The 15,427-nt window shown below is 37.5% G+C and overlaps 1 protein-coding gene across 1 annotated transcript; it reads left to right on the top strand.

The window, feature by feature from the left end:
- Positions 1 to 576: 576 nt before the first annotated feature.
- LOC142221799 (neprilysin-2-like) lies at positions 577 to 14,851 on the top strand. The gene is made up of 2 exons (XM_075291619.1): positions 577 to 2,023; positions 13,815 to 14,851. Exons 1-2 carry the CDS (start codon positions 767 to 769, stop codon positions 14,814 to 14,816), a joined length of 2,259 nt encoding a protein of 752 aa, XP_075147734.1. The 5' UTR covers positions 577 to 766; the 3' UTR covers positions 14,817 to 14,851.
- The last annotated feature ends 576 nt before the right edge of the window (positions 14,852 to 15,427 follow it).

The raw sequence follows: 15,427 nt of genomic DNA, 5'->3' as shown, positions 1-15,427 counted from the left end.
CCGTGGATCAATGGTAAGCATGCCCGTCTCGCACACAAAGTTTCGTGGGTTCGATCCCTGCTTGGAACACCAAATTTTTTTTTTTACATATATTCCAAAAATGCTCGGAAGATTCCTAAAAGATGTTCGACATTACATACTACTATACACGTATTACATTTTTACTATGGAACTTCAAAGTGTGTCTTATTAAAGAATTAAGGTCAGAAAAGAACATTGTTTGATATAATCGACATGGACTGTTCTTTTGGATCAAAAATGTTTTTTTATTGCAAACATAAAAATTTTGTAACATTAAAAAATTTTTGGTGATAAAAGTCAGAAATTCAAAAAACTCTAACAAAAGAAAAACGTTCTTGGTACACGTATTCGAATCGTTTTTGTTTTTTCTTTGCGTGTAGATGCGACATTTATCTTCGATCCACCCCATAGTGAATGCAGTAGTTTTGAGGAAAACAAAATTAATATTTGATTTTACTCTTAGTAATTGAGATGAGATTAAAGTCAATTAATAGATTAGTAAAATTGTTCTTCAAATAAACCTCTCAAATGAATCAGTACACGTTGAGCGCTTTAGTTGATCAAACGGCCAACAATACAAGAAACGACACTCGAAATGAAGCTGATATAAATATAAAATTAAATGAAATCCAGCGTAGATGAGTGATTAAATGAAATTAGCAAAAATTACATTGAAAATTTACTAAAGAAGAAAAGATAAATCAGACTTAATGTCCAAAAGTGTGAATCCGGTTAGAATTCAAATATGAAGCAAAGAATAGCGGTACTACTAACATTCACATCGTTAATGAGTGTTTGCACGGCAAAGCCAACATCGACGCCACTGCCCGCGTTAGATTTGACATTGACGCCAACTACATTGAAGCCCTCAACACCGACGCCGGCGCTATCTACAACTCTAGCCATTAGTGGCCCAGATTTAAAAAAGAATGCAATCCTGACTGATAACATCGATGTGAATGATGTTGCAAACTCAATTGGTGGTGATAAGGAAGAGAAATATTATCGTGCCCAATATGGTAATCTAATGTTGTCATATATGAACCGTTCCATGGATCCATGCGATGATTTCTATGAATATGCCTGTGGTAACTGGAAGAGTGTCATCAAACCTCGACAAAGTCACCACAAGCGCAATAATCTAATTGATATTGTCTACAAACTAGCAGATATAGCCAAAGAAATCTTGGAGAGACCCCATATAAACGATATAGATCCCACATATGCTGAAGATTTCGAAAAAGCCAAAAAATTCTACAATAATTGCCTTGAAAGTGAAATCCATCCTATGCGAAAATCACAAGTCTATTTGGATGTCATTAAGAAGATTGGAGGTTTCCCAGCGATTGACTCCACATGGAATGCCTCCGAATTCAGTTGGATTAAGATGAGCGCCCACATGAGCAATTTCGGTTTGAAAAGCCTAATTAAAGAGAAAATCACATCCCAATATCCATTCAATCCCTATTTTGAAATTCCCAATTTTGGATTTGACATTGAACTTCACTATGACAATATACGAAATAGTTCCTCGAATGCATATAAATCCAATTGGAAGCGTATGGATGACATTCTCGCAATATATGATGTGCCTGCAGAGCAGCGAACTAGAATCATTGGCGACATATTTGAATTTTTAAATGCGACCTTGAAAATTGTCGAAGATTTTGAAGAGGATGACTCTGAATGTTTCGTACTATCGGACACAGTGAATTTGGAAGAATATAATGCTTTAGTTGTTCAAATGAGGGCGTATTATCAAATAGCATGGCCTGGGGGTGTACAAGAGAATGTGAGTGTCATTTATAGGCCATGCGACTATTTCTATCATCACTTTGAGAAGATAAGCCAAGAACATGCAACAGCTGTAGCCAATTACTTATCGCTTAAATTTCTCTATGAAATGGATCCTCGTCTTGATAGTAGAGAATTCCATACGGATTTTTGTGTTCAGACTTTGAAGCGTACAATGGATTATTTGTTTGATCATTTGTATATGAAGGTGAGTTATATTCCAGAAAGGTTTTATGTCCAAAAAAATCGAAGACGATTTCTTGTAAAGTAACACCGTAACAATCAAAAAGCCGGCTTTGAAATTTATAATTATAAACTATTCGATTTCTGCTATCTTAAGGCCGGTACAAGGAACTTGAAACACTAATTCCCAACAGTGAGACATTGGATGGACAAGTGGGTTTGAAGGAAAACAGAAAAAAAATATTTTTTGTCTTCAATCATTCGAAATTCCTCCCCAACACTACAGATATGCCTTCCACATCATCATACTAGAAACTTTCAAAGTTTGTGTTATAATTTTTAAAAAAGTCTCATGTATGGTTAGGTTAGGTGGCAGCCCGATGTATAAGGCTCACTTTCACTATTCAGTCTATTGTGATACCACAGTGGTGAACTTCTCTCTTATTACTGAGTGCTGCCCGATTCGATGTTAACCTAAATGACAAGGGACCTCCTTTTTATAGCCGAGCCCGAACGGCATTCCACATGGCAGTGAAACCACATACAGAAGCTTTGAAACACTCAGAAATGTGACTAACATTACTGAGGTGGGATAATCCACCGCTGAAAAACTGTTTGGTGTTCGGTCGAAGCAGGAATGTATGCTAACCATTGCACCACGGTGACTACCAAGGTCACATGCATAAAAACCCTTTTATATTAGAGGTGTGCACGTGACACGAAATTGTCGTGACTACTATGTGAGTCGTAAGTCACGCTGATCACAACGCACAGTGGTCGGTGCTGTATGGAGTTAGCGGCCAAAAATACTTCCAGTATAGGTAACATATCTTTGTGAAACTTCGGCCACAGCTTTGTAATTATGAACTATTTAATGATAAAATAAAAGTGATTGATGACGTTTTGGTATAGCCCCCTATATAGACCGATCTCCCGATTTTACTTCTTGGGCTTCTAGAAACTGTACTTTCTATCGGATTTAAATCTAAAGGTATTTTGGACCAAAAGTAGGTGTGCTGAAAATGGTGTGTATCGGTCCATGTTTTGGTATAGCCCCATTATAGACCGATCTCCCAATTTTACTTCTTTTGCTCCTAGAAACCATAGTTTCTACCCTATTTCCCTGAAATTGGAAATCTAGAGGTGCTGAAAATGGTGCCTATCGGTCCATGTATTTATATAGCACCCATATAAACCGATATCCCGATTTTACTTCTCGGGTTTCTAGAAACCATATTTTCTATCCAAATTTACCTTAAACTTTAAATACAGAGGTATTTTACGACCACAAATAGGTGTGAAGAAAATGATGGTTATCGGTTCATGTGCTGGTATAGCCCTTATAGACCGATCTTCCGATTTTATTTTTTGTGCTTCTAGAAAAGGTACTTTGTATCCGTTTTGCCCAAAATTTAAAATCTAGAAGTATTTTAAGATCACAAATAGGTGTAACGGAAATAAGGTTAATCACCCCATGTGTTGGTATAGCCCACATATAGACCGATCTCCCAATTTTACTCCAAGGGCAGTAGTTTTTGTCCGATTTTCATAAAATTGCAAATCTCGTAGTATTTTATGTATAAAGTCATTGTAAAACAAGATTGTTTTGAAAATTCGCCCTATTTTCATTGACATATTTTGAACCACTTAACTTATCACAGATCCAATTATACACGTTTGTTCGTCATCTCAATGCCTTGTATTCAAGTACAAACAATCGGACATTTCTAGCTCGAGTTATAACGGTTCCATAAAAAAATGTTTAACCTTCATTTTCGAATTCAGCAGGTCAAAATACATAATAATAGTCATCAAATGTACATTTTCAGTGTAAACTAGTGTTAACAAACACCACACAAAAACTCATAATTGGATATAAAACAAGTAAGTAAAGTCTAAAGTCGGGCGGAGCCGACTATATTATATCCTTCACCACTATGTAAACAAACATTTGTGTTACCATCTCAACTACTTAAAATTTGCTGGGAGCTATATAAAGGTTTGCATTTCCTGATACAAATACTTTTAATGGAAACAATTTTTTGTACATCTACAAAAACTCTAGAATTAAAATTTAAATCGGCTAACGCCCTGGGATGAAACACAATGTTAGTAAAAAACAAGTATATACGGCCGTAAGTTCGGCCAGGCCGAATCTTATGTACCCTCCACCATGGATTGCGTAGAAACTTCTATGAAAGACTAACATCCACAATCGAATTACTTGGGTTGTGGTATCTTAAAACTTCTTAACATCGTTTTCTAAATTGTGAGTTAGTCCATACGTGGTATATATTAGACAAAAAAGTTATGTATAGTTAAGTCTACAAATAATTTGGAATCGATATGGACTTTTTGCACGGTACGTAGAGAGCCAGAATTGAAATATGGGGGTCGCTTATATGGAGGCTATATACAATTATGAACTTGATATGGACCAATTTTTGTGTGATTGGGGATCGATTTATCTGAGGGCCATATATAACTATAGACCGATATGGAACTAGTTAGGCATGGTTGTTAATTTACTAGCACAATGTACCAAATTTCAACTCACTCGGATGAAATTTGCTTCTCTTAGAGGCTCCGCAAGCCAAATCGTGGGATCGGTTTATATGAGGCTATGTATGATTATGGACTGATATGGACCACTTTTGGCATGTTTGTTAAATATCATATACTTCCACCACGTACCAAATTTCAAGCAGGTCGGATGAATTTTGCTTCTCCAAAAAGGCACCGGAGGTCAAATCTGGGGATCGGTTTATAGGGGAGCTATATATAATTATGGACTGTTAGGAACCAATTCCTGCATGGTTGTTGGATACCATATACTGACATCACGTACCAAATTTCAACCGAATGGGAAGAATTTTGCTCTTCCAAGTGGCTCTGGAGGTCAAATCTTGTTACAGACCATATACTAACACCTATACCAAATTTCAGCCGGATCGGATGAAATTTGCTTCTCTTAGAGGCCTCGCAAGCCAAATCGGGGGATCGGTTTATATGGGGGCTATATATAATCATGGACCGATGTGGACCAATTTTTTCACGGTTGTTAAAGACTATATACTAACACAATGTACCAAATTTCAGTCGAATCGGATGAAATTTGCTTCTCTTAGAGGCCTCGCAAGCCAAATCGGGGGATCGGTTTATATGGGGGCTATATATAATTATGGACCGATATGGACCAATTTTTGCATGTTTGTTAGAGACCATATAGTAACACCATGTACCAAATTTCAGCCGGATCGAATTTCAGCCGGATCGAATGAACACTGTTCCACAGTGTGGAGCAGGGTATAAAAAATATTCATATAATCTCATGTGTAGAAAATTTTATTTATGCATAGGTATATATACAATATTTTTATACCCTCCACCATAGAATGGTGACGAGGGTATAATAAGTTTGTCATTCCGTTTGTAACACATCGAAATATCGATTTCCGACTATATAATGTATATATATTCGTGATCAGGGAGAAATTCTAAGACAATATAACACGCTACAGTCTTCAATAATGAAGCAATCGTGCTGAAATTTTGCACAAGCTCGTTTTTTGTCTGCAGGCAGGTCAAGTTCGAAGATGGGCTATATCGGTCCAGGTTTTGATATAGTCCCCATATAAACCGACCTCCCGATTTGGGGTCTTGGGCTTATAGAAATCGTAGTTTTTATCCAATTTGCCTGAAATTTGAAACCTAGAGGTATTTTATGACCATAAAGAGGTGTGCCAAAAATGATGATTATCGGTCCATGTTTTGGTATAGCCCCCATATAGACCGATCTCCCGATTTTATTTCTTGGGCTTATAGAAACCGCAGTTTTTATTTAATTTACCTGAAATTGGAAATCTAGAGGTATTGTAGGACCACAAATACGTGTGCCAAAAATTGTGAGTATCGGTCCATTTTTGGTATAACCCCCATATAGACCGATCTCCCGATTTTACTTCTTGGGCTTATAGAAGCCGCAGTTTTTATTCAATTTACCTGAAATTGGAAATCTAGAGGTATTGTAGGACCACAAATACGTGTGCCAAAAATTGTGAGTATCGGTCCATGTTTTGGTATGGTCCCCATATAAAACGACCTCCCGATTTGGGGTCTTGGGCTTATAGAAACCGTAGTTTTTATCCAATTTGTCTGAAATTGGAAATCTAGAGGTATTTTAGGACCATAAAGAGGTGTGCTGAAAATGGTGAGTATCGGTCCATATTTTGGTATAGCCCCCATATAGACCGATTTCAAGATTTTACTTCTTGGGCTTCTAGAATCCGAAGTTTTTATCCTATTTGCCTGAAATTGGAAATCTAGAGGTATTTTCGGGTCATAAAGAGGTGTGCCGTTTTTATCGATCCATTTGGTAATGCCTCCATATAGACCGACTTCACTTCTTGAGGGTGTAGAAGGCGCACTGATCATGAAATTTGCTTGAAACTTAATGTAAAATTTACAGATTTTACTTCTACAGATTTAAGATTTCAAATCAAGTCTTTATTTTATAATTTTCTTGCACACTTACAAGAGATGTTAATGATTCCTTTAAAACTCAAACAAAAATGGTTCTTATAAATCCAAAATCTGATATAGTCCTCATAGGTGAAATCTTTAAATTTATCTTCGGGAATATCCTCAAGTCCTCAAGCCCTCCTGAAATTTCAAAGGAAACCCTAATATTTGGTTCATGGTGGTGGGTATTTAAGATTCGGCCCGGCCGAACTTAGTGCTGTATATACTTGTTATAATATTAAATTGAGCCGACGAGCTTTTTGGGCAGCAAATAAATCAATGACTTCTTCAGTCGGCACATTTATTCGGCGATGAACCGACATTAATGCCAATCCTTTGAGTCTACTCTCGCTAGTCGAATTTCTAAGATACGTCTTTAATCTCTTCATTGTTGAAAATGAACGTTCGGATGAGCACGTAGTAACTGCAGGGATGGAAAATGCAGTACTTTAGTACTTTTTTCAAACCTTTTTCACCCCGGTCAGTACCGTAGTACCCCCGCGAATGATTTAGTACCTTTTGTGTAGACATTTTTGAGTCGATATCAGATTTATGGTACAATAGCTTTGACAAAATATTTTGAGAAAGTCTTTATCAACCTTATTTGCTAATAGTCTTTTACAAATATGGCAAAACAGACATGTTCATGTGGGAAGAAAATCTCGATTTTGTAAAAGATAAAGTCAAAAACAGGATTTTATTGAACTTCAAGAAAGTTTTAGTCGAAAAAAGAATGCGATTCTATATTATCGATTTTTTATTTCGGTATAAATAGTTGTCAACATTTTATTTCTATATAGAATTTTTGCAAAATTTTATTTTTATAGAAAATTTTGTCAAAATTTTATTTCAATTGAAAATTTTGTAAAAATTTTATTTCTATGGGAATTTTTAGCAAAATTTTATTTCTATAGAAAATTTTGTCAAAATTTTATTTTCTTTAAAATTCAGTCTCTTGACAATAATCTTCCAGTGAAATTTTTGTTGAAATTTAGTAAAAAGTACCTTTCCGCTCAAAAAAATACCTTTTTTGTACTTTCTTAAGAATTGTATTTTCCATCCCTGAGTAACTGGCAAAGTGACCAAAATTTTTACAAGAATATGCACGTTTGGAAAAATCTCTTTATTGCTTCCATCGCTGAATTAGGCAGGTTCTTTTCGCAGGTTTTGCGCCATTTCATTTACACATGTGTGTTTGGCTGTTTCGTTGTTGTTGCTATGGCCAAACAAAGCGAGTCATGTTCACAAAAAGAACAACAAACACACATAAAAAGCAGAAATACATTTTCCAAAAATGAAATTTGTGGTGCGAGAACAAAAATAATTTGTTTTTTTTTCGACCGTCGTTTGACGGACTTTTCAACTAGTATTCTATGATTTGTGCAAGTTTTATAGGTACATAAGCGTTTTTCAAAATAAAACCTCCAGCTTTTCTTCAACATCTTCGATAAGATTTTTCTATGCAGCTAAAAATATATATTTATTTATATAAAAATATTCATTCATTTCGGGGGGGGGGTTTGATCCCCCTCATCACCCCCCCCCTGAATTCGGCCTTGCCCACCACCATGGGTTTCCTTTGAAATTTCAGGAGGGCTTGAGGGCTTGAGGACTTGAGGACACTTCCCGAAGATACATTTAAAGATATCACCTATGAGGACTATATCAGATTCTGGATTTATAAGAACCATTTTTGTTTGAGATTTAGAGGAATCATTAACATCTCTTGTAAGTGTGCAAGAAAATTATAAAATAACGTCTTGATTTGAAATCTTAAATCTGTAGAAGTAAAATCTGGAAAATTTACATTGAGTTTCAAGCAATTTTCATGATCAGTGCGCCTTCTACACCCTCAAGAAGTGAAGTCGGTCTATATGGAGGCATTACCAAATGGACCGATAAAAACTTAATCCGATATACGGATTCTAGAAGCCCTAGAAGTAAAATCGGGAAATCGGTCTATATGGGGGCTATACAAAATATGGACCGATACTCACCATTTTTGGCACACCTCTTTATGGTCATAAAATACCTCTAGATTTAAAATTTCAGGCAAATTGGATAAAAACTACGATTTCTATAAGCCCAAGACCCCAAATCGGGAGGTCGGTATATATGGGGACTATATCAAAACCTGGACCGATATAGCTCATCTTCGAACTTGACTTTGTACAATTACCTATACTACTAAACGTACTCCTTGTGCGAAATTTGAGAAGCAAATCACGGCAAAACCCTGGATTTTGAGGCCATATAAGTTCAAATCGGACGAAAGATATATATGGGAGCTATATCTAAAATTTTGACCATATTTGGCACATACAATAGTATCGTAAAAAGTACCGCTTGTGCAACATTTGAAGTAAGTCAGGGCAAAACTCTGAAACCATATAAGTCCAAATCGGACGAAAGATAAAACGCTGTCGAGTTCAATTCATTTACAATTTCAGTGACACCTGGGATGTTAAGAGCTTAATAACGCCCTCGATTTTAATCATGCTCAGGTTTTCAGACACGTCCCTAAGGTAAATTTCTCATAAAATTATTCGTGAGTCACGATATTTTTCGTGAGTCACGGTATTTTTCGTGAGTCGAAAATGTCGTGCGTGAGTACAATTTTTTTTTCGTGAGTATGCGTGAGCGTGAGTCCTACCGAACAAAATCGTGCCTGAGTGTGCGTGAGTAAGATTTTTTCGTCGTGAGTGTACGTGAGCGTGAGTAAAATATTACTCACGTGCACACCTCTATTTTATACCCACCGCCATATAATGGTGACGGGGGTATAATAAGTTTGTCATTCCGTTTGTAACATATCGAAATATCGATTTCCGACTATATAAAGTATATATATTCTTGATCAGGGAGAAATTCGAAAACGATATAACCTGTCTGTCCGTCTGTCTGTAGTTATTATCACGCTACAGCCTTCAATAACGGGGCTATCGTCCGGACATTTGGCATTCATTTTTTGTTTGCAGGCAGGTCAAGTTCGAGAATAAGCTATATCGATCCATGTTTTGATGTAGTCCCCATATAAACTGGCCTCCCGCTTTGTGGTCTTGGACTTATGGTTAGGTTAGGTTAAAGTGGCAGCCCGATTAAATTTCAGGCTCACTTAGACTATTCAGTACATTGTGAAACCACATTTAACTAAAAGTACCTATTACATATGGGCACTTCTAGTCTTAACCACTGAACCTTCTCTATTATTTACTTTTGTTGAACCAACCAGATGCTCCAAAAACATTAACAAACTGCTTAAGTTAACGTTTTCCAGGTCCGCCAGTAATCTAAAGCTATATGCTCCTAAAATTCGCTTACGCCTTACACAAAAAGCAGGACACTCACACAAGAGGTGTTTAATTGATTCCTTTTCCTCCACGTCATGACAGCTTATACAATAGTCATTATACTTCGCACCTATAGTTTTTGCAAATTCGCCTATCAGGCAGCGACCCGTTATAGCAGATATTAGGAGTGGTATCTGACGCCTTGAGAACACTAGCATATCTAGTGTGCGGTTTAAGTTTAAATGGGACCATATTTGTTTGGTGTCGTTACAACCCTTGCAATTCTCCCATCGAATATTGGCCATCATAACAGCCTTCTCACACAGTAAGAGCTTGCAGGTGGCCAGAGGCATACCAACAGATTCTAGTTCCCCTGGAATATGTAAGGTAGTTCCTAGCCTTGCTAACACATCTGCTTCGTAGTTCTCCGGTATGTTCCTATGACCAGGCACCCATATTAGGTGCATATTGTACTGCTCAGCCATCTCGTTGAGAGATTTGCCGCAGTCTATGGCCGTTTTTGAGTTAAGGAAAGCAGAGTCCAAAGATTTTATTGCAGGTTGACAGTCTGAGTATATATTAATGCCAATTTTTGTTGGAACATTACTTCTCAGCCAATTCACCACCTCTCTTATTGCCAATATTTCAACCTGAAAAACACTACGATGATTAGGTAATCTTTTCGCTATTCGAATTTCCAGATCTTTAGAATATACTCCGAATCCCACTTGTCCATTCAATTTGGAGTCATCAGTATAGAAATCTATATATCTTTTATTCCCCGGGGTCTGTGTACACCACGCCTCACTGTTGGGAATTAGAGTTTCAAACTTTTTGTCAAAAAGTGGTTTTGCCAGGGTGTAATCCACTACGTTAGGCACATCTGGCATTACTTTGAGGACCGAACTGTGACCGTACATTTTTTCCGACCACAGCGATAGTACAAAGCTACCGTGGCTTTTCTCGCCCTTTCTTCAATATTAAGCCTAAAATTCAGCTTCCTGTCCAAAATAACGCCAAGGTATTTTGCACACTCACCAAAGGGAATTTCAATACCCCCTAAGGAAAGGGGCCTAACCATGGGAGTTTTGCGATCTTTGCAGTACATGACAAGTTCTTTTTTTGCTGGATTTACCCCAAGACCATTATCTTTCGCCCATTTCTCAGTCATCCGGAGAGCTCTCTGTATAATATCTCTGATTGTAGATGGGATTTTTTCCCTGACTGCTAGAGCCACATCATCTGCGTATGCCACCACTTTTATCCTTTCTTTTTCTAGGGAAACCAGAAGGTTGTTTATAGCAACATTCCAAAGAAGAGGTGATAGAACTCCTCCTTGGGGAGTGCCTCTGTTCACATACCATTGTATGTTTGCTTGTCCTAGTGTGGCTGAAATACGTCTCTTTATTAGAAGTTCGTCTAACAGCCTAAGTATACCTGGATCAACATTCAGAGTTGTCAGTCCATTTAATATCGAGCTCGGGTGGACACTATTGAACGCCCCTTCGTCATTTGGGGGAAATATGGTCTTTGAAGTACGAACAGCCAATCTGAAACTGATGTAGCGATGATCTGAGAAGCTATGTTATGTTCCCTCAAAACTTGCCACTCAGATATCTTATCATTCAGTTCCGGAGAGGTACACGTGACGTCCAAAACCTCTTGCCTGTTTCGGGTGACGAAGGTTGGTGCACCTCCCTTATTGCAAACTACCAGGTTAGTACGCAAACTCTATTAGCGACTCTCCCCTTGCATTAGTATCACTACTTCTCCAAATACTATGATGTGCATTTGCATCGCATCCCATAATGAGTTTTGTCTTTGTTTTTAGTGACTCCTCAACTAAGGTCTTAACGGCACGGTGGCATCTCCCTATCATGTCCCATGTAGACCGAAGATACCCAATATTTGCATTTGGATATCTCTTGACTGGCTACGACAGTGTCTGCATTGCTCAATGGAGGAAGCAGAAACAAGTTTAGTTCGTTTTTAGCAATTATACATGTTCGATTTATATCGTTACCGATATTATGCAAAAGTTTGAAACCCGGAGTGCTTAATTCACAGATCGTGTTCTTATATATGTATGGTTCTTGAATAAGAACTTTATCTATGTCTCCTTTCATCAGGTGAACTTTTAAGGCAGCACAAGCGGTCTTACAATGGTGAAGATTTATCTGGAGGAACCGTAGAACCATTCAAATTTTCAACCACTGTCACATCAGCCGCTTCAATTGAGTCATCAAGGGCTTCCTATTCACAGATCTCGGTGACTCTCGCAACAATCCGCGGTTCAGCTTTGGTGAGGTTTGAGCCTGTAGAAACTTCCCGCATACGATTTTCGCCAATGTCTGCAGTTTTTATATCTCCTTCGGCTTCGCTAGGAGATTATTTTTACTGCTGACTCTACCGGAGGCTTGTCCGTTTCGGAATCCTTTGGCTGATCGCTTACCATAACTTACACGTCCTTGGGTCTGGGCTAGATGTGGCAGCGACTCTATGTTTAATATAAACACCGCATGTCGTCTTGGTCCATCCACCTCATCCAAACGACCAACCTTCCAATCGGCGTTTGGAAGATCTGGGTCACATTCTTTTAGTCTCTTTAGTATTGACTCGGGATCAGGAGGGTTTGCCGGTATCCATGCATGTGCTCTAGGTTTAGCCGGTATATCTTTTTTTATCGACTAACTCCAAAGCGGCTCCTTCCCAAACTTCACCAATTAGCATCAATGCAGCTTTAAAGCAATCCATAGACCTCTGGTCCGCAAAAGCTATTAACTTATATCGTCCTTGATACCATCCAGCATCTTGCCGTCGAGGACTTGGTCCGGGAAACTTTTTTCGCACCTCTGAGTAGACACCAGACATCTTGGACTTATAGAAACTGTAGTTTTTATCAAATTTATCTGATATTGGAAATCTAGAGGTATGTTAGGACCACAAATAGATGTGATGAAAATGGTGTGTATCGGTCGATGGTTTGATACAGCCCTCATATAGATCGATCTAACGATTTTGGGTTTTTTATTTAAAGAAAACTTAGTTTTCATCCAATTTGGCTGAAAGTGGAAATCTAGAAGTACTTTACGGCCATAAAGAGGTGGGCTGAAAGTGGTGAGTTTCGGTCCATGTTTTGGTATAGCCTCCATATAGACCGATCTCCACATTTAACTCCTTGGGGCTTCTGGAAACCATAGTTTTTATCCGAGTTGTCTGTAACTGTAAATATACTAGTATTTTAGACACACAAAAACCTATATCGGATTTAGTTTTTATCAGTCCCTTTGGTAAGGCCTCCATATACACCAAATTTTACTTCTCGTAGTCATTTGAATAATTGCTGTAAAAATCTTTCATCATTTTCTTGCACACTTACACGAGATGTTTATGATTCCTCTAAAACTCAAACCAAAATGGTTCTTATTCGGAATCTGATCTAGTCTTCACAGGTGGAATCTTTAAATTTATCTTCTGGTAGCATACTGGTTGAACTGATTTGCTTTGAAGAATATCTATAATCAAACCCCCTGAAATTCTATATAGTATCAAGTAGACCGCTACGATGAAGAGTTTTTAAAGGATACTATTAAATTTGATTCATTGTGGCGGGTAATTAAGTTCCGGCCCGGCCGAACTTACTGCTTTATATACTTGTTCTAAATTCGCAAATATTTTTTTCTTGAGACACATGCGTACTAATGGAAAACAGCTAATTGACAAGCAAATAAGCTGTTTTTCTGTTCACCTTAAAGAGAACTCTTATAGCTTTCGATACCGTTGCAGTTGCTTGAACAAAAAGAACGCTAACAGTTAGTCTCAAAACATGCGAAATTGCCAACAGGCAAATTTAGTTAGTCTGAAAACATGCGAAATTGCCAACAGGCAAATCATTAATGTAAAGACAAAATGTTCTAATCTTGGCAAGATTATTCATTGTAATATCCTTAAATTTCTACTTGATTGTATGTTTTCTTATCACATTCTATTTTGCTGTTATTGCAGATTTACTTCAACCAAGATATTCGAGATGATGTGCAGAAAATGATCAAAGATATTCGTCAAGCTTTGCATACAATCCTAATTGAGGCCGATTGGTTGGATGAGGCCACCCGTGAAGCCGCTATTCTCAAGGAATCCTCAATGACCGAATATGTGGGCAGATATGAAGATGCGAATATGACAACACGGCTTTTGAGAGAATTAAAAAATCTAGAATTCGTAGAAGGAAATTTCGACCAGAATATGCTGAACATGAAGCGTTTCAAACAATCGATGACTCGCTATAATGGTGTCCATTACCAGGAATTGAGTAATGCCACCAAGCCTCTGGATTTACTCTTGGGAATGCAAGTTAATGCGTTCTATTATAATATCGATAATACCATTATTGTTACCGCGGGTATTCTTCATCCACCAGCTTTCCACAAATCTTGGCCTAATGTCTTGAAATATGCCACTTTGGGCTATTTTGTGGGACATGAATTTACACATGGATTTGATAGTGTTGGGGCATTCTATGATGGATCGGGGAAGAGAAACTACTGGTGGTCTGAAAAATCGGGCAAAGTCTTCGACGATCGTTCACAATGCTATGTGGATCATTATCAAAATTATTTGATACCAGAAATCAAACGTAATATCAATGGAAACAATACCAAAGATGAAAATATAGCTGATGGTGGTGGTCTACGCATAGCCTATATGGCATATCAACGTTACATTAAAAGCATATCCCAAGATTCCAAAACAACAAATATTCTCAAAGACGAACAAATGCCTGGCATGGACTTAACACCTGAACAACTATTCTTTTTGGGTACGGCGCAGGTGTGGTGTTCTTCGTATAAGGAAGCTCATTACTGGGAAGAATTATCTGATGAGCATACAATTGATAAATATCGAGTTTTAGGACTGTTTGCAAATAATGAACATTTCGCCAAAGCCTATAACTGTCCCAAGGGTAGTAGAATGCATTCTTCTGATGATAAATGTTTGATATGGTAATTTAGTAATTTATTCTGAATAAACTTCTAAAGGAACTCACATGCGTTACAAATAATGAAACAGTCTAATGGCCATTTTCATGTAGCTCCGTTAGGCTTTAACTGCCAGTTAACAGAAAGATAAATGGAAATATCTTTTCTCCAGTTAACTTTAACTGAAAAATTTTCAGCAGTTAAGTTTCAAACTGGCATGTGGAATATATACGCAAGATGACAGATATGTAGATATCACGGTTTAAAAGTTCGTTAGCTAACGTAGCACTAACGGAGCTTCATGAAAATGGGGGTAAAAGAGACACATTCAAAACAGGGGGTACTAAAGCAAATTTAACTTAATTTTAGTTCAAGAACATATTTAAAGGGTGATTTGTTAAGAGCTTGAACTTTTTTAAAAAAAAAACGCATAAAATTTGCAAAATCTCATCGGTTCTTTATTTGAAACGTTAGATTGGTCCATGACATTTACTTTTTGAAGATAATTTCATTTAAATGTTGACCGCGGCTGCGTCTTAGGTGGTCCATTCGGAAAGTCCAATTTTGGGCAACTTTTTCGAGCATTTCGGCCGGAATAGCCCGAATTTCTTCGGAAATGTTGTCTTCCAAAGCTGGAAT

This window comes from Haematobia irritans, chromosome 1 (genome assembly GCF_050003625.1).
Source record: "Haematobia irritans isolate KBUSLIRL chromosome 1, ASM5000362v1, whole genome shotgun sequence".
Lineage (NCBI taxonomy): Eukaryota > Metazoa > Arthropoda > Insecta > Diptera > Muscidae > Haematobia > Haematobia irritans.
This window is presented reverse-complemented; position numbering and strand designations above follow the sequence as displayed.

Excerpts from the sequence above, each read along its gene's own strand:
- LOC142221799 (XM_075291619.1), top strand. The coding sequence starts at position 767 with ATGAAGCAAAGAATAGCGGTACTACTAACATTCACATCGTTAATGAGT. Across the intron at positions 2,024-13,814 it reads TTGATCATTTGTATATGAAG|ATTTACTTCAACCAAGATAT; the intron begins GTGAGTTATATT and ends CTGTTATTGCAG.